Raw genomic sequence first — 24,075 nt, 5'->3', positions numbered from 1 at the left:
ATGTGAATGAATCAAAATTACATGTATTTTTTTTTGTCAGATTGGCAAAAAATGTATTTTTTGGTGTGCTGCAGAATTTTAGTAATTGGTTTATGTGCCGTGAGATGAAGGTTGCAGATCACTGTTTTTTGCTTCTGCACAAATAAAGTAGCAAAGATTCTGTGAGGACTGCTTAATCTTCCAGCGTCTAAACGTATCATCATTTATTTAACCAGTTTGCTGTCGCTTACCACTTGGATTGTTTTTCTGTTGTCATTTTTATGAACAGTCCTGCAGGGAACATCCTGTCCATACATCTGGGCACACCTGCACAAGTACAACCGTAGAGTAAACTACCAGCAGCGGTTGCTAGCTCGAAAGCTAGATACATTGACAATGCGGAGGGCTGCTGCCTAGCTGCCCCCTGCAAAGGCCTCCTCCGACCCACCCCGGGGCTAGACGCTCCTTTCACATCCGAAGCCTCTGGCCCACAAGTTTTAGCCCCCATCCCTCTGCCTGCCTGGGTCCCGGAGGGCTCTTGGCTCTGGGTGGGGGGCCTGGCCTGGTTTTGAGGGGTCTTCTTGGCACGGTCCTGGGAGGGCTCTGAGAGCTGTGGTGGTGAAAGACACCCAACGTCCCCAGAGCCCAAACCAGGACCACCCCACTCCTCCCAGACCCTGACCTGGCTGTTTTCTTGCTTCTACCCCTGCCCAGTCCTGGGACAGCTTCTTCCGGAAAGTCAACGAGGAAGCGTCCTGTGGCCCGCCTCAGCCGCAGGCCCCCTCTGTTGTACCTGAGAGCAGGCCAGCCGCCTCAAGCCGGACCAAGACCAGCAAGCTGGTGGAAGACCACCTGGCTGTGCAGTCCCTGATTCGGGCCTACCAGGTGAGTGGCTGGGAGGGCACTGGCTGCGACGTTGGACTGGTCCTGGGGCGTGGCCAGGTGCTGAGGGAAGGGAACTCGCTCAGCTCCGATGGCATCTCTTCAGAGAACCTTTCTCTAAGCCCTCTGTCTGATGGCTCTCACTCCTGCTGCTACTTGTCACATTACCAGGTCACTTACCACCCCCTGGCCTTGCTTGTGCCTACTGATTTGTTTGTTTGTGGTCTTTCTATGGAATGTTATCTGTCTCACACACCACTGTGCCCCAAGTATAGGGAAGGACTTAGTAAAAAAACCGTTTCAGTAAATTTTTTTTCTTTTTTATTATATATTTATTTTTATTTCCTTTTTATAACCTTGGTTGTTAGACCATTCAGCACACTTCTTTGCAGATTTTATTGTAATTAGCATAATGAGTAGGGTATGTTTTGGACTGAAGAATGGCTGTGGTTAGTAAATTTTGAATGAAAGTTGAGTAGCCCTAGCTGGTTTGGCTCAGTGGATAGAGCGTCTGCCTGCAGAATGAAGGGTGCTGGGTTTGATTCCGGTCAAGGGCACGTGCCTGGGTTGTGGGCTTGATCCCCAGTAAGGGTTGTGCAGGAGGTAGCTGGTCAGTGATTCTCATCATTGATGTTTCTATTTCTCCCTCTCTCTTCCTCTCTGAAATAAATAAAAATATATTTTAAAAAAAGGAGAAGAAAGTTGAATAGATTGGCTTTTGTTAATGTCTATTATCTTCTCTTGATCATTCCTAGAGGGCAGGTGTCAGGATTTTGGCCGTGACCACAGGCTGTGAAGGAATTCACAACTGAGAGGAGAGATAGTTTAGTTTACTTTCCCCGAGGGAAAGGGCCAGTGAATTGCTAATCAATACAAAAGGCAGAGAACAAAAACCATACAAGGGAGGGAGGGGGATTTTCCAGCGGCTACTGTTGCTAGGTGAAATTGAACAGCCATCAGAGGGATTGTCTTTGTTAGTTCTGCAGGACATGGTCTGGGCAGATGTCCTAAGGAGGTGTCTTATCAGTAGTTTTCCCAAGCCTGTAACACATTCTTGGAGCAAAAGTTAGGAAGAGTTTAAAGAGGCTTATTTGAAGAGGAGGGCAGAAGGGAACTTTCTATTAACTCTCTCTGTGTTGTAAAACCAGCAGGGAGGAGATGTATGTAAGAATTTAGCCTTGAGAGTAACTTGTCTTGCAGCTTGAACAGAGGAGCTGAGGAGCTAACAATCTTGGGGTTTAATTACCAGGTGCTTCTCAAACTGTGGATGGTCACAGCAAAGAAAAAGAAAGGCCTTTTCTTCCATTTTAAAGGGACTGGTATAAAGCAGGTGCTTAGTGTTTATGGAATGAATGAATAGTTCAGTAAACAACTCTCCCTCTACCAGCTGCTCTGCTCTGGAGACTTATGCTGTCCCCGTGGGTCCTCAGGTTGGGCCCCTGCCCTGCCAAAGAGCCCTAATGACGGTCCATATTCCTAGTCTTGACTGAACAGGACTAATTGGAGGGCTGCTCTGGGTGTTAACTGCAAAACTAGTGTTACTGTTTGGGATCTCTGGGAATCAGTGGCCGAATGTGTTGGGTACGAAAGTCATTTTACAGACATGCAGAAGGAAGGGCAGGGGCATCCTGGGGCCCTTGGCAGGTACTCCACGGGAGGGAGCAGCAGGCTGCTGCAGAAGCTGGCGGGGGGAGGCCCTGGCCAATGGGGACAGGGCCTTGCCTCTGAAGGAAGCACTCTGTGTGGGATGGCAGCTGCAGCCTGTGCGCAGGAGAGGGAAGGGTGGTAGCACTGGGCTCCCTCGCTGGCCTGAGGACTAATGGATTGTGGGACACCTTGGAGCAAGCAGCAGTGTTTGTAATTGTGGTTTTGACTGGGCGAAAGGAGCAGAACATGATCTTAACCACTGATTTTGAAAACAAAGAGCAAGGAACGTAAAACCATATTACACACAAAGTAACAGTCAGAGTGCTGCCTAAGAGCCTTTTCTTCTAGGCACAGTTTCCAGCTGCGCATTGTTCTTTAGCCAAGACAAGTCTCTGGATTCAGGCACCTATTCTGTACCTGCCCAAGGTTGGGCCAGATGGTGAGCACCCGGGGGAGGGGCCACAAGTAGGAGGCAGAATTCTGATTTGTCTCACCTGCACACAGTACTGAAAACCCCCAAACTTATTATTATGGACATTTTCAAACCTGGAAGGTAGAGAATTGTGTTCTGAACCCCACACAACACAGTGCCAGCCTTGATTCACCTATTGCCCACCTCTGGCTCCACCCAATGGCCACTGATTATTTTGAAGCAAACCCCAGATGTCATATTTCCTTAATTGAACATTTCAGCATATATTTCTAGAGATAAAGGCTCTTTAAAAATTATGCCACATTGCCCGAACCGGTTTGGCTCAGTGGATAGAGTGTCAGCCTGCGGACTCAAGGGTCCCGGGTTCGATTCCGGTCAAGGGCATGTACCTTGGTTGTGGGCACATCCCCGGTGGGGAGTGTGCAGGAGGCAGCTGATCGATGTTTCTAATTCTCTATCCCTCTCCCTTCCTCTCTGTAAAAAATCAATAAAATATATATTAAAAAAAATTATGCCACAATAGCATTATCACACCTAAAAATAATAACAGTGATTCTTAATGCTATTGGTACGTGGAATTGCAAATGGACTCTCCTTGTGGGTTCTTGTTGAAGAATAAATTCGCGGAGCAACGGTGTGGAAGTTTACTGCAAGCATATACAAACTCCCTCTGGGAAGGGGTCCCCAAAGGGAAAGAACCTGCTCGCTCTCTAAAATGGGAAAAAACCAATCTAGTGAGCCTCTTTGTCTGTGGGTTTAAAAATGCTCACAGCTCCTTGTCCGTTCATTCCACTTTCTAATTGGACCCTTCCTTAATTCATGTCCCCCGTGCTTTCCTAATTGGCCACTTTCCCCCTTTCCCCTGTATGGTATCAGTTTCAAAGTTCAAAGCTCACCGGTGCCCCCCTCTTCTTCTTCCCCTTCTCTTGAAACATCCTCCGTCCTCTGTGTATGTGAGATGAACAACCTGGCGGCTTGAGCGTCTCTGCCCATCACGGATGCACTCCTCTCCATGAACGCCCTTCCCTAACACGGCCTCCTGTCTCTAAACTTCCACTATCAAATATTCAGGTGCTACTGATGTTGCCTGTTTGTCTTATGATTTCTTTCTACTGCTTCTTTGGATCAGGATCCAAATAAAGCCAGAGGTTGTGATAAGTTGATGTGGCCCTTAAGTCTCTTGTACTCTGTGGGTTCCTCACTATTTCTTTAAAAATAAAAAAATATATATATATGTATATGTATATATATATATGTATATATATATATATATATATTGATTTTTTACAGAGAAGAAGGGAGAGGGATAGAGAATTAGAAACATCGATGAGAGAGAAACATTGATAAGTTGCCTCCTGTACACCCCCTACTGGGGATATACCCGCAACCAAGGTACATGCCCTTGACCGGAATCAAACCTGGGACCCTTCAGTCCACAGGCCGACCCTCTATTTACTGAGCCAAACTGGTTAAGGCTCACTATTTCTTTCTTTTTTTTAAAATATATTTTATTGATTTTTTTATAGAGAGGAAGAGAGAGGGATAGAGAGTTGGAAACATCGATGAGAGAGAAACATCCATCAGCTGCCTCTGCACACCTCCCACTGGGGATGTGCCCGCAACCTAGGTACATGCTCTTGGCCGGAATCAAACCTGGGACCTTTCAGTCGCAGGCTGACGCTCTATCCACTGAGCCACTATTAGGGTGAGGCTCACTATTTCTTTTTGTGTTCCCTGCCGCCGCCTCTGCCTCCTCCTTCTCCTTCCCCTCCTTCCCTCCCTCCCTCCCTCCCTCCCTCCCTCCCTCCCTCCCTCCCTTCCTTCCTTCCTTCCTTCCTTCCTTCCTTCCTTCCTTCCTTTAGAAACCAGGTTGTTTGTCCTCTAGAATTATCCGGAGTCTGGATTCTACTGATTACATACCCTGGTGTCACACCATCTGTCCCTTTGTCCTATGTAATTTCTGTACATCGGTAGTTGGCTCTAGAAGCTTTATTCAGTATAGATCTGACTCTATTTTTATTTCAAAATCAGCTTCCTGGTGCTGATGGCACTTCATCACACAGCAGCTATGGATGGTTACTTCCTGGACGCATTGATTCATTAGGGGTGGTAAAAATGGTGATACAGTGGGGCCTTAACTTACGAGTTTAATTCGTTCCGTGACGGAGCTCGTAACTCAAATTACTCGTATGTCAAATCATTAAAGTGAACGAGTGAGACACATGATGATGTTGTGGCGTTCACTGTGACGTTCGCTGCGCCAACTAGCGATGGGGTGTCTGAAGCTGGCTCGTAACCCGAATTTTAGCTCGCAACTCAAAGCAAAAAATCGGCCGAGAGATGGCTCGTATCTTGAAAAACTCGTTAGTCAGGACACTCGTAAGTCAAGGCCCCACTGTATTCTAATTCAGTCTTTCTCTGTTTATTACCTGGAATACTGCTATCAAGAGAAACGGCCTTTTGTAACTCCATTTATTTCTGAGGCATAAATTGTATAGAAAAGGCAAGATCAATGTCTGATTTTTCTTTTTATTGATAAATTTTCAAAATTATGAGGTGGTTCCCTGGCATCCTTCAAAAATGTCCAATGAAGGTTTCCATCTTTTTAGTATGATGTGAATGCGTGGATTTAAACGTGCTTGCTCGCTTTCCGCCTGCTGCAGCTGTTATGCTTATCATGCTCAGAGTGTCCTTGCTCGCAGCCCGCGGTGTTTGAGCTCCTCTCTGCTGCCTGTCATAGCAAAGTGCTCCGAGCTCACCTTGTGCATTTCTGCGCAGCCCTGGGACCAGCCAGTTCAGGGAGTGCTGGTAGTTCACTGCCATTGCTTTGGTCGTGACTTCTGGGCCTTTCAGTGGTTGTAGCCAGGAAGTATGTATTTTTTAAAAAACATAACATACTTATGGGTTTATATTGATGCTTCTATATGTGTCAAATGTGGGACTTTGGGTTTACCCTTGACCTTATCAACCTTATGCCATCATTTCTTTTTAAAATATATATATATATTTATTGATTTCAGAGAGGAAGGGAGAGGGAGAAATAGAAACATCAATGATGAGAGAGAATCATTGATTGGCTGCCTCCTGCACGCCTCCTACTGGAGATCGAGCCCGCAACCCTGGCATGTGCCCTTGACTGGAATAGAACCCGGGACCCTTCAGTCCACAGGCCAACACTCTGTCTACTGAGCCAAACCGGCCAGGGCCCATCATTTCTTTGTAAAATTGACAAAAACAGAGGTTCTCCAAGACAGCAAGCAATACAATGACTTATTTGATTTTCTTACAACCCCCATACAACAGCCTTAGAATACAATTCTATCACCACACCACTGATTGATAGTAGAAATGAATTTCTGAGCCTTTCCCCGCAGTTCTGTGTGTCATTAGGGAATATTCTATCAGTCAATTGGAATAGTTCCTTTCTGTGAGTCATGCCACCAAATGGATGCATTAATTCATTTGTTCTGTTTTACTTTCAATTTTAAAAATTAATTTTGTTTCATAGTGATATAAAATATTCACAAGATTCCAAACTCAAGTCTTCAAAGCAAGATATCCTTAAAAGTCTAGCTTCTAGCCCAGCCACTCTACCCTTTTTTGTCCTTTCCCCATAGATAATAATTTTTCAGACTTCATAGTTTTCTTATTTTATAATTTATTCTGATGCATGTATACATTTATAAATATATACAAATATATGCAAATGCATACACTCACTGCAGCTCCCCTTTCATAGGCAATGGGCGCTTAGGGCACACACTTTTCTGTGATTTGTTTGTGGGGATCCCTCCTTGCAGCTGGTGGGGTTTTCTTCATGCCTCTAGCCCTCCCTGTGGATTTCCCATAGCCGTGTGCCAGTCTCCTGGTGATGGGCACTTGGGAAATCGCTAGGATTTCACAGCTCCTAATAGTGCTGTAGTGACTGCCTTGGTGTATGCATCCTTTCCTGGTTTCGAAGCTGCGTGTTGTCCTTGGAGTGGAGTTGAGCTCCTGCCACCTCAGTGGCTTAGAGGCACCTGCACAGTGCTGGGTGCTGGAGACATGTGGAAACTTGAAGTTCTAAAGTGCGAGGTGGGGGGCCAGGTCCCAGAACCTTGCTCTCGGGGAGGGTCTGTCCAGCTGTGTCCTAGCCCTGCCCTGACAGTTTCCTTTCTCCCAGATCCGGGGCCACCATGTGGCGCAGCTGGACCCGCTGGGCATTCTGGATGCAGACCTGGACTCCTTTGTACCCTCAGACTTAATCACAAGCATCGATAAATTGGGTGAGAGTTGGTACCCTTCTCTGTCGCCCCGGTGATGCCAGAGCCAGCTGGTGCCTGTGCGCAGTGAGGGGCTGTAGGACCACAGTGGGCCCTGGGGCCCCGCAAGCAGCCCAGGAAGCTTTTCTCGGACCCTTGCCCATCTACTGCACAGTGTCCCTGTGAGGGCGTCTCCCCGTCTTCCCTAGGGGCGCACCGTGCTCGGCAAGCTTGAGAGACGGTGCCGGGCTTGCTCCCGTGGTGGCAGCTGGGCTCTGACTCTCACTCCCTGGTCCCTGCAGCAGGTTCCCTGCGCTTAGGCGGGACCTGGCGGCAGGGATACTGCGGGGCCCCACCCGGGCCTGATCCCTCTTTCCTCTCTGCCTCCTGGGCTCTGCCCAGCCTTCTATGACCTGCGGGAGGCTGACCTGGATAAGGAGTTCCAGTTGCCCACGACCACCTTCATCGGAGGCTCCGAGCACACCCTCTCCCTGCGGGAGATCATTCAGCGCCTGGAGGTGAGCACGGGCAGGTGTGGGGGCCGCACCTGAATGAGCTCTCAAGCCTGCCAGGGGGCGGGAGGTGCTGCCTTTTCTGTTCCAGATGCCGGGGCATTTGTCCCTCTTCCTGGCTGTCCCCCCAGAGCACCTACTGCCAGCACATCGGCCTGGAGTTCATGTTCATCAACGACGTGGAGCAGTGCCAGTGGATTCGGCAGAAGTTCGAGACCCCTGGCGTGATGCAGTTCTCCAGTGAGGAGAAGCGGAGGCTGCTGGCCCGGCTGGTGCGCTCCATGAGGTCAGGCGCTCAGACCACCGCGCGGCCGAGTGGCTGGAGGGGCCTGCCCAGGGCTGTTCGACTTGCCCAGGCCCTGACTGAGCAGCCAGGAGGATGCCTGGCAAGGGAAGGCAGGACTGCAGGGGCCTCGCCCCTCGCTGGGGAGAGGGCTTAGCAGGAGCATCGGGCCAGGTGCTCAGGCAGAGCTGGGCAGGTGGCCAGGGAGGGGCTCCAGGAGGCATGCTGAGTGAGGGCACAAGTGGCAGAAAGTGGCCGTGGGAATGTTTGGGCAGAGAGATGTCCTGTGTGGCGTGTGTACAGCAGGGCCTCCCTGGGGGGGGGGGGGGGGGGGGGGCGGGCACCACCTGGCGCTGCTGCTGGCTTCTCTGAGGCTGGGTGTGCCCAGGCCTGGAGGAGCAGCTGCCCAGCCACTGGGCACACCGTGGCATCCTGAGCAGTATAGGGGCTGGAATTTGAGCGGAGCCATGAGGAGGTCTGGTGTGGTGATTGGGCATGTGCAGTGCATGTGTGCGCAGGAGGGCAGGGGGCCGGAGCAGTTTGGCTGGAAGCGGGAGAGAGGGTGGTAGCTGGGATCAGGAGGGTGCAGGCAGAGGTTTCTGGTTAAGCTGGGAGGACCCCTCGCCTCCCTCAGACCTGTGCTCCTGGCTGGTGCTGTCTGAGGCAGGTCCCGGACTATGTGGAGGGAGGCGATTCTGCACCTTCCCCTGTTCTGGGCGCCCTGCTCCAAGTCACCAGGGATGGCCCATGAGCCGCGGCCTCTCCATTCTTTCCCTCCTCTCTCCACGCAGGTTCGAAGACTTCCTGGCCCGGAAGTGGTCCTCTGAGAAGCGCTTTGGCCTGGAGGGCTGTGAGGTCATGATCCCTGCCCTCAAGACCATCATTGACAAATCCAGTGAGATGGGGATTGAGAATGTCATCCTGGGGATGCCACACAGGTGAGCCTCTGTCCCCCGCGCCTGTTCCTTCTCGGGGCTGGGCACCGAGGTGGAGGCAGGGATGGGAATCAGCAGGGCTGTTAGTGGGACACGAGGGTAGGGGCAGAGTGGCCTGGAACGTTCTCAGATCCCTGCTCCTCACAGACAGAGCCAAGCACATGGTCACAGCGCATGGAGCCAGGGCCTGACGGGGCTCCCAGATCAGTGTCTCACCAGCTTGCCGCTGTTCCCAGGAGGGTCAGGGTTCCGGGAAAGGGTTGCGTTGTTCTTGAGGTGCCTGTGGCTAAGGAGCCCTGCAGGGGCCAGTCCTAGGGAAGTGTGGGCGGGGCCTGGGCAGGCGGCCCTGGCTGGATCTGGAGGTCTCTTCTGGCTGCAGGCTGACTGCCCGCTTCCCTGTGGCCTGATACAGACAGGAGACTGGCTTGGCAGTCGGGTAGTTACTTCTGGGCTGGAGCCTGTGGTCTGACAGGAATGCAGCCCTGGACAAATGAAGGTGGTGGGTTCATGCTGAATGTGCTGAACAGTCGGGGGCAGAGCCCCAGCATTTCCTTGACCACTTCTGGTTGCTCTCGGGTGGGCCAGGCCAGGCTGCGCCAGCAGGTGGGGCGTTCAGAGTCCCGATGAGTGTGGAGGGCCCTCCGGTGGGCTGGCTGCCAGGAGCCGGGAGCCTGTTCTGAGGGCCTGGAAGTGCCCAGTGTCCGGTCAGAGGGTCAGGCAGAGCTGGCCCTGGGTCTGAGTGGCTGGCCCTGTGGAAGGGGATGGACTGGGTGGTCAGGTCAGAAGGTGGTGCTGGGCAGGCTCTGGCCTGCGGAGGCCCTGGGAGCTGAGGGTGCTCTGGTGGAGGCTCCATAGTCGCTGAGGGGCCTTTGAGGCTGCAGGGCTTTGCCCGTGGCTCCCTGGCTCTCAGGACCCACAGAACAGGAGAGAGGCCCACCTGGACGAGGGCCGCCCTGCCACAGGCCACGTGGGGCTGGAGGTCGGACGGGGCATGTGTGTGTCGGGCTGGCATCTATTGATGAGCTTTGGGGTGAGTCATGCGCTGTATCCCCATGGGCTGGTGCCCACCCCTGGGTAAACTGCGCCTTGCTGGGGGCCAGGCCGGGCTGGAAAACCCTGGTCCCTGACTGTTCTCCTGACCCTCGCCCCTCAGACCTCCCTCAGCTCCTCTGGACAGGTCCTCTGGTAACTCCTGGTTTAGGGTCCGTCCGGTTCCTTCTCTGTCCTGCTCCAACATGCTGCTGGGCTGGGGTGGGGGTAGTTTGAGCCACTGTGATGCATCAGCAGATTGGGACCAAGGTACTGGGTTGGGCTCAACTTTTGGGTGGGGAGGGTGGGCATTGCATGAGGCTGGTGGCTCCCTGCTCATGAGGGCCTCCTGAGTCAGAGATGTATAGGGGTGTCTGGGAGGAGGAGGGGGGACTGGCTGGCCAGGATACTCACATGCCTTGTAGACTGAGACAGGATGAGAGGGCTGGGCCTCCTTTGGGCTCCCTGGAGAGGGGTTGTCCCCAGACTGCATGCCGATTCTGATAGGTCCCCGGTGGGCAGGGAGCAGGGCCCATCAGGGAAGGCCTCTGAGCCAGGTGAGAGCCCAGCCCCTCTGGCTCCAGGGGCAGGCTGAACGTGCTGGCTAACGTCATCCGCAAGGACCTGGAGCAGATCTTCTGCCAATTTGATCCCAAGCTGGAGGCAGCGGATGAGGTGGGTACCAAGCCCAGGTCTCAGGGCCCCTGGAGAGCTGGGCGTTTGGGAGGTGGACTGGGGAGGAACGGGGCCAGGAGTTTCCAGGCTTGGACAGACCTTGAAATGGACAGACACACAGAGGAGTGGGAGAGAGGCTGGGGTGTTGGCAGGAGGCCCCTGGTGGTGAAAGCCCTGGGATATGCGGGCAGCCGCCCTGTTTCCAGTGGGACGAGGGCCTGAGTGCGCCGGAGATGCTGTGGCCGGAGCTCGGAGGGTTGCAGACGTTAGGGAGCCCACCCCGGCGTGTGGGAGGGCCCCATGCTCCCTTACTGACCTTCCCTCTTGGACAATATATTGGTGTAAAAATGATTGCATTCTACCATATTTCTTTGTTATGAATTTGAGTATCATTTCATGTTTTTAATCCATGTATGGTATGGTTTTTTTCCCCTGTAAATTTCTCTTCATGCTTTTGCACATTTTTCTGTGGGGTTTTGGGCTGTATATCCCTGATTTGTAAAGAGTGCTTTACATATGGAAGCACTTAGCCCTTTGCCTGCATTTGTCTTATGACTATTCTTTCAGCTTGATTTTCCCCTGATGTTGTGCAGGATTTGCTGCCCCCATGACAAATGTATTAGGTTTTAGCTGTCTCATCTTTCATAGCTTCCGAGGTTTGTAGATTGTGTAGAAAGATGTTCCCTGCTCCAGGATCATCAAATATGTCACACTTTCCTGATACTGTGGCTCCGTCATGTGGTGGGGAAGTTAGTGGGCCCAGCCTGGTGTTTGCCGAGTGGTCTCCACCCTGCGAGTGGACCATCCTGCATGTCTCTGCTGTCACTGCCGCTGGCCGGCCGCCTCCTGCTGAGGCCTCCCCGTCCACCCTGCCGTCATCTGTGAAAAGAGGACAGTGGTTGAAATGCAGGGGCCACCCTGAGGGCAGGAGGGGCAGGGTGCAGGGTAGGGAGGCGGCAGCAAGATGGTGTAGGTCAGACCCAGCACAAGTCTTTCTAGAGCAGAATCCAGGGACAGTTTCAGCCACACTGGCCTTGCATCTGTCTGTCCGTCTGTCTGTCTCCCTGTCTGAGGCGGGAGGGCCGGGTTCATCACGGTCCACCTCAACCCCAGGGCTCTGGGGACGTCAAATATCACCTGGGCATGTACCATGAGAGGATCAACCGGGTCACGAACAGAAACATCACTCTGTCCCTGGTGGCCAACCCGTCCCACCTGGAGGCCGTGGACCCTGTGGTGCAGGGAAAGACCAAGGCCGAGCAGTTCTACCGCGGGGACGCCCAGGGCAAGAAGGTGAGCTCCCCTGGGTCCTGAGGGGTGAGCTCTCAGGGCTGGGCCCTGAGTCTGCAGTGCAGGGGGCAGGGCTGGGGTCCACAGGCTGGGGCCTGGGGCTCCTCTCAGCTCGCTCTCTGCTCTGCAGGTCATGTCCATCCTGGTCCATGGGGATGCTGCCTTCGCCGGCCAGGGTGTGGTCTATGAGACCTTCCACCTGAGTGACCTGCCCTCTTACACCACCAACGGCACCGTGCATGTGGTTGTCAACAACCAGGTGAGGGTCTGGCTGCATGCCCGGCCTCATCAGCATCCCCTCCCTGAATCCAGGCAGCACTTTGAGGGGAAGAGTGAGACCATCCTGGTTCTGATCCCACTGCCGCGTGTCCCAGTGTGCGATCTCAGGCAGCTGCCGGCTCTCCCAGCCTCGGTGCCTGTCTGTGGAATCGGGAGATCCATCCATCTATCTACTGTGTCTGTCTGTCATCCTGGGAGACATCCTGGGAGAAAGTTGTCAGGACGAAGGAGCACAGGGGTAACGAGCTGAGAGGCTGGACACATGGTGAGATGCTGCCTTTAGCTCCATGTGTCAGTCAACCTTAGCGCGCAGCTCTCACAGCCTTCGCTTCCGGCAGCTGTGGTAGCAGCTCTTCCCTGAGCCCGGGCAGCCCTGGTTAACTGCAGTATTTGCACTAAGTCACCTAATCTTCCCAGAATAACCCAGTGATGTCGGGATTAACAGACCTTTACATAGATGAGGAAGCAGCGTTTGGGAATTTAAGTGCCTTGCCGAGGTTGTACAGTTAGTAACTGGTGGGACGGGTTTACCCGGGCCCGTGCTCCTCACTGCCACGGTATGAAATGATGGCAGGAAAGAGCGGGCACCCCCATGGCACCCGCTGCTGTGTTTGCTCTTGGGGCTGCTCACCAGAGATCCCTTCCTGTCCCACATGCCTCCTGGGCACACCTGATGGACCTCGAGGCAAAGCCCTCCCGGCCTCCTGGACCACGGGTCTAGCTCTAGGTAACGGCACTGCCGCTTCCTCCTGCTCCTGCAGATTGGCTTCACCACTGACCCTCGGATGGCCCGCTCCTCACCATACCCCACCGATGTGGCCCGTGTGGTCAATGCGCCCATCTTCCACGTGAACGCGGATGACCCAGAGGCTGTGATATACGTGTGCAGCGTGGCGGCCGAGTGGAGGAACACCTTCAATAAAGACGTGGTTGTGGACCTGGTGGGTCTGGGGCTGAGGCCGGGGCCGTGGTGGGCAGCCTGTCCTGGCTGTGCCAAGCAGTCGGGGCTGGGAGTCCTGGGAGATAAGATTCAGTGCTACCAAGAGCAAAACGTGGGACAGCAAAACGTGGGTCGGGGGGCATTCAGGGGCCTGGAAGGGTATGCCCTGCAGGTGTGCCCCAGCTGTGCAGTGACACAGCCTGCACTGCCTGGGCACAGGGACCAAGCCCCCTTCCCTCGCTGTCCCCGCAGGTGTGCTACCGCCGGCGCGGCCACAACGAGATGGATGAGCCCATGTTCACGCAGCCGCTCATGTACAAGCAGATCCACAAGCAGGTGCCCGTGCTGAAGAGGTACGCAGACAAGCTCATCGCCGAGGACACGGTCACCCTGCAGGAGTTCGAGGTGCGTGGTGGCGGGCCTCGTGAGCACCTGGGGCCCGCCTCCTCAGAGCCGGGACCCTGGGGACGTTGCTGAGGTTGCTGGCCCAGTGCTGGGACCTCGTGATTTACAGAAGCAGCCAGTATGGCCCTTGTCCCCAACAGCCTCCAGGTACAAGGGGGACAGAGGACCAGACATACACAGCTTGGTGGGATGCAGCAACCCCCTGAGACGGGCTTGTCCCCTCAGTTATCTGTGGATGTGTTGGTCCTCCCGCCTCGAGGGGGCTCTGAGAGCAAGAACTGTCAGTCTCTCCCGAGTTTCCCCCAAGTCCCCTCCTAAATGGGATCCCCCTGAACTCTGAGACTTTGGTCTCTGGCCACAAGGCCCCTGCAGGCCAGCAGAGAGAGTTCTAGAACATGATGAGGGGGACCGACTTTCGAGTCCAGTTTGACCCAGGCTCTGGCTGCTCACAGCATCCCTGCCTTCGCTCTGATTCCAGGAAGAAATTGCCAAATACGACCGGATCTGTGAGGAGGCGTACGGCAGGTCCAAAGACAAAAAGATCCTGCATATAAAGCACTGGCTGGACTCCCCCTGGCCCGGTGAGCGGCAGGCGTGGGCCCAGGACCCAGCGACTCTGCCCCGAGGCTGCAGCCCTGCCCCGAGGCCCCGAGGCTGTGGGGCTGATTCCTGAAGGCTGGGCAGGCACCGCCCTCAAAGTACCCGTGACCAGCAACCTCTGGAGAGAAAGGGCTGAGCAGGGCCGGTGGACACCAAAGTGGAGAGAGCTGAGGACAGAGGGATGGTCAGCGGCTCCCTGGGTAGAGCTAGATGGCCCTGGGCTTGGGGTGGCTGTCGCAAGGGCCCAGGGAAGGATGGTAGCAGGTGTAGAGCTGGAGCTGTGGCATCAGCTGCCGCAGTCCTGAGGTTGGGCTCAGTCTTCAGGTAGCAGGTGGGCCCAGGAAGACTGGGCTGGGGGCGCAGGCTGGCGGGGATCTGAGGCCCCACCGCCTCCCGAAGTGCACAGAGCCTCTGCTTCTCAGGCTTCTTCACCGTGGACGGGGAGCCCAAGAGCATGACCTGTCCAACCACGGGCGTTCCTGAGGACGTGCTGACCCACATCGGCAACGTGGCGAGCTCTGTGCCCCTGGAGGACTTTAAAATCCACACGGGTGAGGTTGCTGTGCAGGCTGCAGCGTGGGCCATGGTCCCTGCTGTCTTGCCCCAAGATGGCATTGCGGGTCCGGGAGGCCTAGCCACATCCCCACTGTCCCTGGCGGGTCGGCTGGGCTCTTGGAGCCTTGTCTGCACTCCGGGAGGTGCCCTTGATGCTAGCTCCTCTCAGGGTGGGCTGAGGTGGTGCCACACTCCCGGTGGGTTCTAGAGACCAGACTGATGTCGATCCCTGGGGCAGGCCGGAGAGCAGGGGAGCAGGGTTTCCTGTGGAAGGAGCGCTGGGCCTGGCCTACCGGGCGGAACGCTGGGCTTGCCAGCAGCCTGCATGGATGACAGGGTGACCCTGCTGCTCCCGGTGAGCCTGGGCCAGGGCGTGGCCGCTGGCTGTAAATCGTGGCTGTGGCCTCTACTCGGGCCCCTGGAGAGCCCCCTGGAGGTGGTGGGCGCCTGCGCCCCTTCTGACCAGCGGGTGGGCGCTCCGAGGGTTTCCTCCACAGTGTGCTGGAGGCCCAGGTGTCCTGAGGCACCGCTCTGTGTGCATGTCACGGGGTCTGTGCAGCTGTAGAGCCCCCAGGAGCCCAGCATGGCCTGGGCGCTGGGGCTCAAATTTAAGCATCTTATAGCTGTGACTGTGGGGAAATGACTTCCCTCTACTGCTCCTGTCTCCATCTGGAGAGTTGGGACAGTCCACCCGTGGGTGGTGGAAGACGCACCCCACTCCAGGCGTGCAGGTGTGCACAGTGCCGGTGGCTGCCCACCGGTACCTGCTCCTTCCATGGGAGGGAGGTTGCCCACTGTACTGGCTGGAGGGCTGTGCTGGAGAAGGGCCCTGCCAGGGCCGGCTCAGTGGGAGACGTGTGCACTGAGTACACACACCTGGCCCTGGTCCCTTGGGCTCTGGCTGTTTTGGGCAGGTGGTCCAGTCCTGGCTACCTCAGGCTGGCCCTTCCCTCCTGTAGGCCTCTCTCGAATCCTGTGGGGCCGTGCGGACATGACCAAGAAGCGGGAGGTAGACTGGGCGCTGGCGGAGTACATGGCCTTCGGCTCCCTGCTCAAGGAGGGCATCCACGTGCGGCTCAGCGGGCAGGACGTGGAGAGGGGCACGTTCAGGTGAGGGCAGGGGCTCCGACCCAGGCCTCGTGCACATTGGCCTTGTCAGCACTGAGTCTGTGGGGCAGCTGAGGGGCCAGCTGTGCTTGGGGACCCCAGCGTCATCGTGGGAGCTCTGGGTGGAGCTGGCCTTTCCTCCTCTTCTTGGGCCTTTTCTGAGGAGCCCAAGGAGGGCCCTTGTCTGGTGGGGGCATCACTGGTAACCCCATCAGCACCCCAGCCCCTGCCCTTGGGCCAGGCCATCCGGGGGACCCTGGGCCACCTCTCTGACCCCAGGGGATAAGCATGCAGAGCATACCGCCTGGCCTAGGCCTGGGTCATCTGTGGCCTCACGGTGTGTGTGAACTGCTGTCCAGCCAGCCTCCCCATTTGCTTGTTTTCCTTGAGTTTTTGAGTCCAGGGACAGGACTGCACTTGTCAGTGTCCCCACCTCATTTCCTCTTTGGGCCCAGAGGTTCTGGACCCGGTGTGGTCACTGCCATGCTGGTGAGTCATGGAACCGTGGCGTCCGGGATGTGATGAGCGGCTTTCTTGGGTCCCAGGGGCTCATCACTGCTGGCCCTGGTCCAGCTCCACTGCCCCCTGAGCTGCGTTTTAGTCCTCCTTGGTGTGGGGTCAGTCAGGCGGTCCCCTCATTGTGTAGGTAGTACCTCCTGTGGACCTGGGCAGGGAGTGCCCCAGGGGTGTGGCACTGTCTTGGGGTCTCTGGGTCTCGGGGTCTCGGGCTCCACCCAGCACTTGGTTGGGGAGGTCATTGAGGCCGGTCTCCCGGGGACCTTTCTGAGGTAGAAGCTGAGACTCAGGCCTGTGAGGTGTGGGGCACTGCTGGGGGCTGCCTGGAGGAGGGGACTCTCAGGTTCCCTGGCACAGTGACAAGGGCTTGCCCGCCTCCTGCTCCCCATCCTTCCTGCTCTGTTTCTCTCCAGTCACCGGCACCACGTTCTCCACGACCAGGAAGTTGACCGGAGGACATGTGTCCCCATGAACCACCTTTGGCCTGACCAGGCCCCGTACACCGTGTGCAACAGCTCCCTCTCGGAGTATGGCGTCCTGGGTGGGTCAGACTTTGCCGGCAGGTCAGGCGGGGCTGGGATGCCTAGGGACCAAAGAGGGGCTTGCATCCTGAGGTGCCCTGTCGCTGTGACCATGGATGGGGCCTGTGGCTGAGAGGGCAGGGCAGGGTCTGGGCCCAGGAGGGACTGAGAGGCTCAGAGGCCCCTGGGGTGGACCTGGGTCCTGGCACAGTCATGGGGATGCTGAGGCCACATGGGATTTGAAATCCAGCTGGGGGCTCCTGCTTGCCTGGGGATATGGGGGGAGGGGTGCAGTTCTTTGGCTACCAGAGCCCTGTTCCTGAGCCCAGTGGGACCAGAAAACCCAATAGAGTCCACTGTGGGCATAGCCACCGGCTGGCCCTGAGCCTGGCCTGGCCTGCCCACTTTCCATTTCCCCTCTACACGGCACCCCGTAGCCCTGTCTCGAGTTCCCCTTCCTGGGCTCAGGGCTCCCCAGCGACCAGCTCCTTACTGGACCCTGCATTCTCTCCCTCGGCTTGATCTTGAGCTGGCCTCCTCCCTCACTGCCTCCTCCTAGAGGCAGGACCCCCAGGGACCAGCTCCTGCCCCTCACCTTCAGCAGCCCTGCACCTGTTTTGGGGGCTCCTCTTGGTAGATGGCCCCTGCTGCCTCCCCAGGGAATCTTTGGACTTGGCTCGATGAGGCTGAGCTAGCCACGTGCAGCTACGGCTGAGGGCGCCTCTCGCGCGTCCTCAGTTCCCAGGATGCAAGACCGTGGGCCCCAAGGAGCCCGCTCCCCCTGGCCTGGCGGGAGGGGTGGTGGGGCAGGGAGGGTGTGTGAGAAAGGGCTGGGCTTGACGAGCCGCTGGCACTGGGGACAGTGTGGCAGGCTGTCCTGGTTTCTTCCGTTTAGGCTTCGAGCTGGGCTATGCCATGGCCAGCCCCAACGCCCTGGTCCTCTGGGAGGCTCAGTTTGGCGACTTTCACAACACGGCCCAGTGCATCATCGACCAGTTCATCAGCACCGGCCAGGCCAAGTGGGTTCGACACAATGGCATCGTGCTTCTGCTGCCCCATGGCATGGAGGGCATGGTGCGTGCTGCCGGGGCCGGGGCTCTGGCAGGCCTGCGGGGGCAGGGCGAGGGGGGGGGGGCTTGGCCACATGCATCGTTGGAGCATATGCACCTATGCACCTTCTGGGCCCATGGAACACGGGGTCTCCTTAGGGGGGGCTGCATAGGTCTGGGTGGCTGCGGCTGAAATGATGACACTAGTCACTAGCGGTAGAAGTAGCTGACACCTCTGAGCCTGCTACGTGCCAGGCTCTGTTTCAAACCCTCTGTGTATTAACTCTTCCAGTCTCACAACCTTTCATTCCAACAATGTAATGAAGTGAGTCCTGTTCCCATTTTTCAGATAAACGGAGGCACAAAGGTGTGGACTAGCTTGTCCAAGGTCACTCAGCTAGTAGCTTGGACTTGAACCCGATCTCTGCGGCATTGCCTGCCTTCCGGTCCCCTCCCAGGGAGGCGGGCAGACGTGCAGGCTGAGCAGTGGAGCGCTGAGCAGGGCGGGCTGGGCTGCAGGGGATATCCCTGAGGGCCCACTCGGCTCGGATCCAGTAAGGAGCTGGTCACTCTGGCACTGTCGCGTGGCTGTGTAGAGCCAGGACTCCCGGTGCTGAGCACGTTCATGCCCTGTACACCCGGCCGCGTCCTCACTAAGGACCTGCCTCAGTCCTGTTTCCATTTCACACTTGGGGGAGAAGGGGCGTGGCCTGCGCAGGGTCACCAGCTGCCAGGGCTTCTTTCTGGCGGACCTTGAGCCAGGCTGGGTGGGGAGGGTTGGGGTGGCCTGGCCGGAGCCTGTGGCACTGGGTCCTTGCTGAGTCCGCACTAAGGGAGGGGCGGGTGGCGGCCATGGGGCAGGTCACCTCTGTTGCACTGTTGCACGGAGCGAGTTTGGAGGTCCCTGAGCTGTCTGCTCTCGTGAAGCAGAGCAGCCCCTGGGCCGGGTGGGCGGGGAGTCAGCTCTGGGTCACATCTGTCCTGGCTGACGGATCTTGGGGTTGTTTCTTAATCTCTTTGCCCCTCACCGCCTTCATCTGTAAAGTGAGGAAACGAGTGTCTACATCACTGGGCTCCTTTCAGGGCCAGTGCCTAACGTGTGGGCCATGGAGCTGTGCCTGGGTCGGACGTGCTGGGGACAGGCCTCGGCCAGGCCCTCACGCCCACCCACACGTGCTGGCTCCCCGGGCCCCTCTGAGGATGCCTTCCCGACCTCGCTCCCGCTTCCTGGTCTTTCCTGTGGTCTGGGCTCCGGAGTGAGGGCACCTTCTCCCAGAGCCTTCCACTCTCTTTCCTGAGACCAGGGTCCCTGCACAGCCAGGCTTCTGTCCTGTGTGACGTCCCCTCCCCTCGGCCAACCTGGACGCCTGGCATTTGCTTTTAGGGGCCGGAGCACTCCTCAGCGAGGCCTGAGAGGTTCCTGCAGATGAGCAATGATGACTCGGATGCCTACCCCGTGAGTGCTCCTGCCTTCCCCTGGGTCAGGGCCTGGGCACCAGGGGCCACCTCCCAGCCACACCCTGTCCCCCCAGGCGTTCTCGGAGGACTTCGAGGTGAGGCAGCTCTACGACTGCAATTGGATCGTGGTCAACTGCTCCACGCCGGCCAACTACTTCCACGTGCTGCGCCGGCAGATCCTGCTGCCCTTCCGCAAGCCGGTGAGCCGCCTGCCCTGGCCGCGGCCGCAGCCACGTGGGGCAGACCTGGAGCCTATCCCAGGGGCAGCTGGCAGCTCGGCACGTGTTTCCCTTCCAGCTGATCATCTTCACTCCCAAATCTCTGCTGAGGCACCCAAAGGCCAAGTCCAGCTTTGACCAAATGGTATCTGGTAGGTGCCTGGGCATGCTGGGCAGCGAGGGGAGGCTGGGGCCCCGGTGCGGCCTCTGCTCCTGGGACTCTGTGATCACGCACTCTGTGGCTCTGTGAGCTCTGCAGCAACTCCCGCTTGGTCCCCACCCGTGGCTGGGTGGGGAGGTTGGCGGGCGGCCAGCTGGACTGTGCTCGGCACCAGGGACAGGGGTGCACTGGTCCCAGCAGGCTGGCCTGGCTGTGCTGGGGGAGCGGAGAGGCAGGAGGCCGGGTAGAGGTCCGCCTCGTTTGTAGGAAAGTAAGTATCACTGATTCATTAATACTTTTTCCCCACTCATGAGCCAAACATGACTGTCCCTGGGGACACAGTGTCCCCTACAGAGCTCTCAGCCTCATTACCTGGAGTCAGGGGTCAGTCTAATAAAGCTACCAAATGTCGGAATTGAGATGTGAGCCAGTGGAGGGTCAGGGAGTGCAGGCGTGGGGCCCTGAGGCTGGCAGAGTAGAACTGCCCGGAAAGTGGTCCAGCCAGGAAGGGTCTCCACAGTATGGGCAGCATGTGTTTGGGTGTCCCCGTGGTGTGGGCAGGTCTGAGCCGGAAGTTCCGAGCTCTGTCCTTAGGTTGGGCTGCCTGGGCTGACGCCTGGTGCTGGCTCTTCTCTGGTGGGGCCTGGCAGCTTGTTCCCTCTCTGCTCACTGTGCTCCCTGGGATGCCAGGACACGGCAGCTTTCCCAGAGATCTTTGCAGTGTGCTTGGCCTGCTGCCGGGTACGTGATGTGAGCTCAGGAAGGAAGATGGACAGCACTTAGGACTTGGGGGCTTGGTTGCAGGGCTAAGGGAAGGAGGGATGTGTGGTGGTCTCTGGAGACAGCTGCTCACCCTTAGCTAGGTGATGGGGTAACTACAGTGCACACAGCGATGGGCGGGGCTGGATGGGGAGCAACTCCGCTTCAGGGACCGAGCTCATGAGAGGGGCACGACATTACCTTCATTTCCCCGCCAGGGGCTTTCCCCTTGGACCCCGCTTGCCCCTGAACGGTGATGCTCCCGGGCTCTGCCCTTGGCTCTGGCTCCCAGCTCCACTTCTTTCCCTGTGACACCTCAGGTTTCATTTGTCATCTTCTCCATCATTTGGCTCGAGAGGTACCCAGTGCAGCCGCAGATCTAAACCTGGGCTAGTCTTAATGGCCAAAGGGCGCCTGTGGGTGCGGGGGCCACGAGCCTGGTTCCCCGGCTGCTCCAGCCCCTCCAGGAGCTGATGCCTCTTCCATGCCCTGTCGGTCTCCAGGGACCAGCTTCCAGCGGGTCATTCCTGAGGATGGGGTCGCGGCTCGGGCTCCGGAGCAGGTGCGGCGGCTCATCTTCTGCACGGGAAAGGTGTACTACGACCTGGTGAAGGAACGGAGCAACCAGTGCCTGGATGACCAAGTGGCCATTACGCGCCTGGAGCAGGTACGTCTGCTCGGAGAGATGGACGAGGTCAAATAGCCAGCCCCCTGGGCAGTGTGCCTGGCCCGGTCAGATCTGGGCCTGAGGGAGCTGTGTTGTCTCGTTCCCCCGGGCTACGCTGCCCTTTCTTCCTGTCTTCCCCAGATCTCCCCATTCCCCTTCGACCTGATCAAGAGAGAGGCGGAGAAGTACCCAGGCGCAGAGCTGGTGTGGTGCCAGGAGGAGCACAAGAACATGGGCTACTATGACTACATCAATCCACGCTTCATGACCATCCTGAAACGGACACGGCCCATATGGTACAAGGCTGGGTGCAGGGAAGCCAGCCACCTACCCTTCACTGTGGGGCCTGCGGGGTGGGGGCCGAGGCCCCGTCCTGGCTTTGCCTGGCCCGTTTGGTGTGTCACCGAGAACTGGCCACTGCCCTTCTCTGGCCACATTGGGAACCATAGTCCCTGCTGGCTCTGTGACCGCTGGGGACAGGTCAGCTTCCCCATCAGGGACCCCCATCAGCACCACCTCATGGAGCAAAACCTTTTGCAGCCAGAACTGACCACCAGGGGGGCGAACTGACCTAGGCCACCTCCCACGCTCTCAGCTCTCCCGCCTTTGGCCTTAGGCCAGTAACTTTGCCTCATGGTGCCTCGGGCTCTTCATCTCTATAGCAGGACGAGAGGGATCAGACTCCGTACAGCCCTGCGCTAGCGGCCAGGCCAGGGCAGCCCTCCCCTCACTGTCTCTCCTCCCCTAGGTATGTTGGCCGTGACCCAGCGGCTGCACCGGCCACGGGAAACAGGAACGCTCACCTGGTGTCTCTGAAGAAGTTTCTGGATACTGCCTTCAATCTGAAGGCCTTTGAGGGCAAGACATTTTAGCGCTGGGCAGGGCCTGCCTGGGTCTTCCCATGGGGCTGGCTGGGGCTGGGGAGGGTCCTTCAGGCCCCAGGGTAAAATACACTCATGCAGCGATCGAGGCCGTAGAGCAGGCACCACTGGATTTGGTCTTATGCCTCTGTGGGCCTTCGTGTTTATTCCAGAATCTGTTAGGACTGAGAAAGCAGAGGAGGTGACAGGTGGGATGCAGTCAGGAGTGTTTCCCAGCTGCCCTGGCCTTTCTGGAGATTTTGTGTAGCTTTTCCCACCTCTGTCTGCAGACAGCCACCCCGGAGCCTGACTTTGGTCTCCCGCTTCCTGGTAGATCTGGCTGCCACTCACCCTGTCCTTGTTCATCTGTAGATTCAAGGACTGCTATCTTTTGTGCTCTTAGAAATAGAGACTTCAGTGTGACAACCAGGTGAAGCAAAACCGTGCCTGGTGATTTATCTTGCGCTGATTTATGGAGTGTGTCGTGATGAGTGTGAGATACAGCCACAGCGCACGTGTACCAAACCAGAACGCCAAATGACAGAAATAAAAAATGCTTGAGAGAGATTGTCTGTTTTCATTTCCTGTTGTAAAATCGAGGGGAAAGTCAGATGGTTTAGAGAAGGCATGAGATGAGAAGAGGAAAAGCTAAACTGTGGAGGGTAAACTAGCCCTCCACTGAGCTTGCAGATCTGTTGGTATCCCCACCCTTCAGCCTTCTGTTGGTTTTGCTGGGGGAGCAGTGGCACAGGAGGGATGGTTTGTTTTCTGCAAATCATTTATGCACCTATGCCCGTCTCAGAGCGCCTCCCTGGTGCTAGATGCTGGGCCCGGGGTGAAGAGGCACATCTGCCTTCCGCTGGCTCTTCCAGGTCAGGCGTCCAGCTGGGAGACCTGCAAACAGTTTATTCACTGAGTTACACGTTACTGCAGAGGGCTGTGGGACCAGGAGGAGGTGTTGTTTGAAGGAAGAAGAGTCTTACAGGAGAATACAGGAGACATGAGCCTTCCATGGAGCAGACCCAGAAATACTGGCCGTGGTGAAGCAACCTAGAGAAAAATCAGTCTAAAGTTGGAGAATAGAGTGTTACCATCCATTAGTCTCAAGCACAGCTTGCTGGAGTACACTTTGAGTCACACAGCAGGAGTGTGTAAGTGACAAAGTAAAGGTAATTACAGCTGCCTATAGTGTGTTTGTTGTGTCCTGGGTCCTCTGCTGGGCATCTTGCAGATATCCTATATAATAAAAGCCCAATATGGTAAGTGTCCAGTTGTTCAGTCGTCCGTTCAGCCAATCAATGCATAATATGCTAATAATATGCTAAAGCCGCTCAACCACTCACTATGACATGCACTGACCACCAGGGGGGCAGATGCTCTGACCAGTAGGTTAGCTTGCTGCTGGGGTCTGGCCAATTGGGACTGAGCAAGATGGGCCGGATATGCCCTGGAGCCCTCCCATAGCCCCTCCCCAGCTGGCCAAACTCCCATGTCCTTTCCCAACCCCAATCATGCACTGGTAGGGTCCCTCGGCCTGGCCTGAGACCTCTCAAAATCTGCAACCCCTTGGGGGATGTTTGGCCTGATCCCGCAGGCCAGGCCAAAGGACCCCACTGGTGCATAAATTCGTGCACCGGGCCTCTAGTTACAAAATAATATTTAACCTTCACTGTGGCTTTGCATGCTGGGAATATCCCCATTTTTTCAGATGAGGAAATTAAGGTTCACATGAAGTTATTTGTCTAGGGTCACTTGCCAGCTGACCTTGACCTCTGTCCCTAAGCCCACACTGCTTCCCTTGGGAAGCAAGCTTTTTCTGTATCGTGCATCCTTGGCCATGGAGATCCAGCCGTCTGGGCTCTCCCTGCTGTTGGGCTGTGCAGTGGGTGGGACACAGGCGTCTGGGCTGCGCAGGGCGTCCTCATGCCCTGCAGTGGGAGGTGGGCACCTCCTGTCCCAGGCACACACTGCCTCTTCACTCGCGCATGCAGGAAGGCTGCAAATGACTGCTTGGGACCATCTGCTGTGATCCAACAGGAAAACCAACCACATGGAAAGAGCTGCAAACTACAAAT

General features: G+C 56.5%; 1 protein-coding gene across 1 annotated transcript in view; it reads left to right on the top strand.

The window, feature by feature from the left end:
* OGDHL (oxoglutarate dehydrogenase L) overlaps window positions 1-23,266 on the top strand; it is a 28,655-nt gene extending 5,389 nt beyond the window's left edge. Inside the window, exons 4-24 of the mRNA XM_081105131.1 lie at window positions 694-864; window positions 7,104-7,206; window positions 7,585-7,700; window positions 7,826-7,980; window positions 8,769-8,915; window positions 10,526-10,616; window positions 11,730-11,909; window positions 12,037-12,165; window positions 12,947-13,126; window positions 13,378-13,530; window positions 14,009-14,111; window positions 14,553-14,681; window positions 15,645-15,795; window positions 16,722-16,849; window positions 17,725-17,903; window positions 19,263-19,334; window positions 19,411-19,536; window positions 19,634-19,706; window positions 20,977-21,140; window positions 21,282-21,436; window positions 21,889-23,266. Of these exons, the coding sequence (XP_080961257.1) occupies window positions 694-864; window positions 7,104-7,206; window positions 7,585-7,700; window positions 7,826-7,980; window positions 8,769-8,915; window positions 10,526-10,616; window positions 11,730-11,909; window positions 12,037-12,165; window positions 12,947-13,126; window positions 13,378-13,530; window positions 14,009-14,111; window positions 14,553-14,681; window positions 15,645-15,795; window positions 16,722-16,849; window positions 17,725-17,903; window positions 19,263-19,334; window positions 19,411-19,536; window positions 19,634-19,706; window positions 20,977-21,140; window positions 21,282-21,436; window positions 21,889-22,012 (2,829 nt within the window). The 3' untranslated portion in view covers window positions 22,013-23,266. The remainder of the gene's footprint in view (window positions 1-693; window positions 865-7,103; window positions 7,207-7,584; window positions 7,701-7,825; window positions 7,981-8,768; window positions 8,916-10,525; window positions 10,617-11,729; window positions 11,910-12,036; window positions 12,166-12,946; window positions 13,127-13,377; window positions 13,531-14,008; window positions 14,112-14,552; window positions 14,682-15,644; window positions 15,796-16,721; window positions 16,850-17,724; window positions 17,904-19,262; window positions 19,335-19,410; window positions 19,537-19,633; window positions 19,707-20,976; window positions 21,141-21,281; window positions 21,437-21,888) is intronic.
* Window positions 23,267-24,075: the final 809 nt, after the last annotated feature.

This window comes from Myotis nattereri (assembly GCF_964212035.1).
Source record: "Myotis nattereri genome assembly, chromosome: 13".
NCBI classification, from domain to species: domain Eukaryota; kingdom Metazoa; phylum Chordata; class Mammalia; order Chiroptera; family Vespertilionidae; genus Myotis; species Myotis nattereri.
This window is presented reverse-complemented; position numbering and strand designations above follow the sequence as displayed.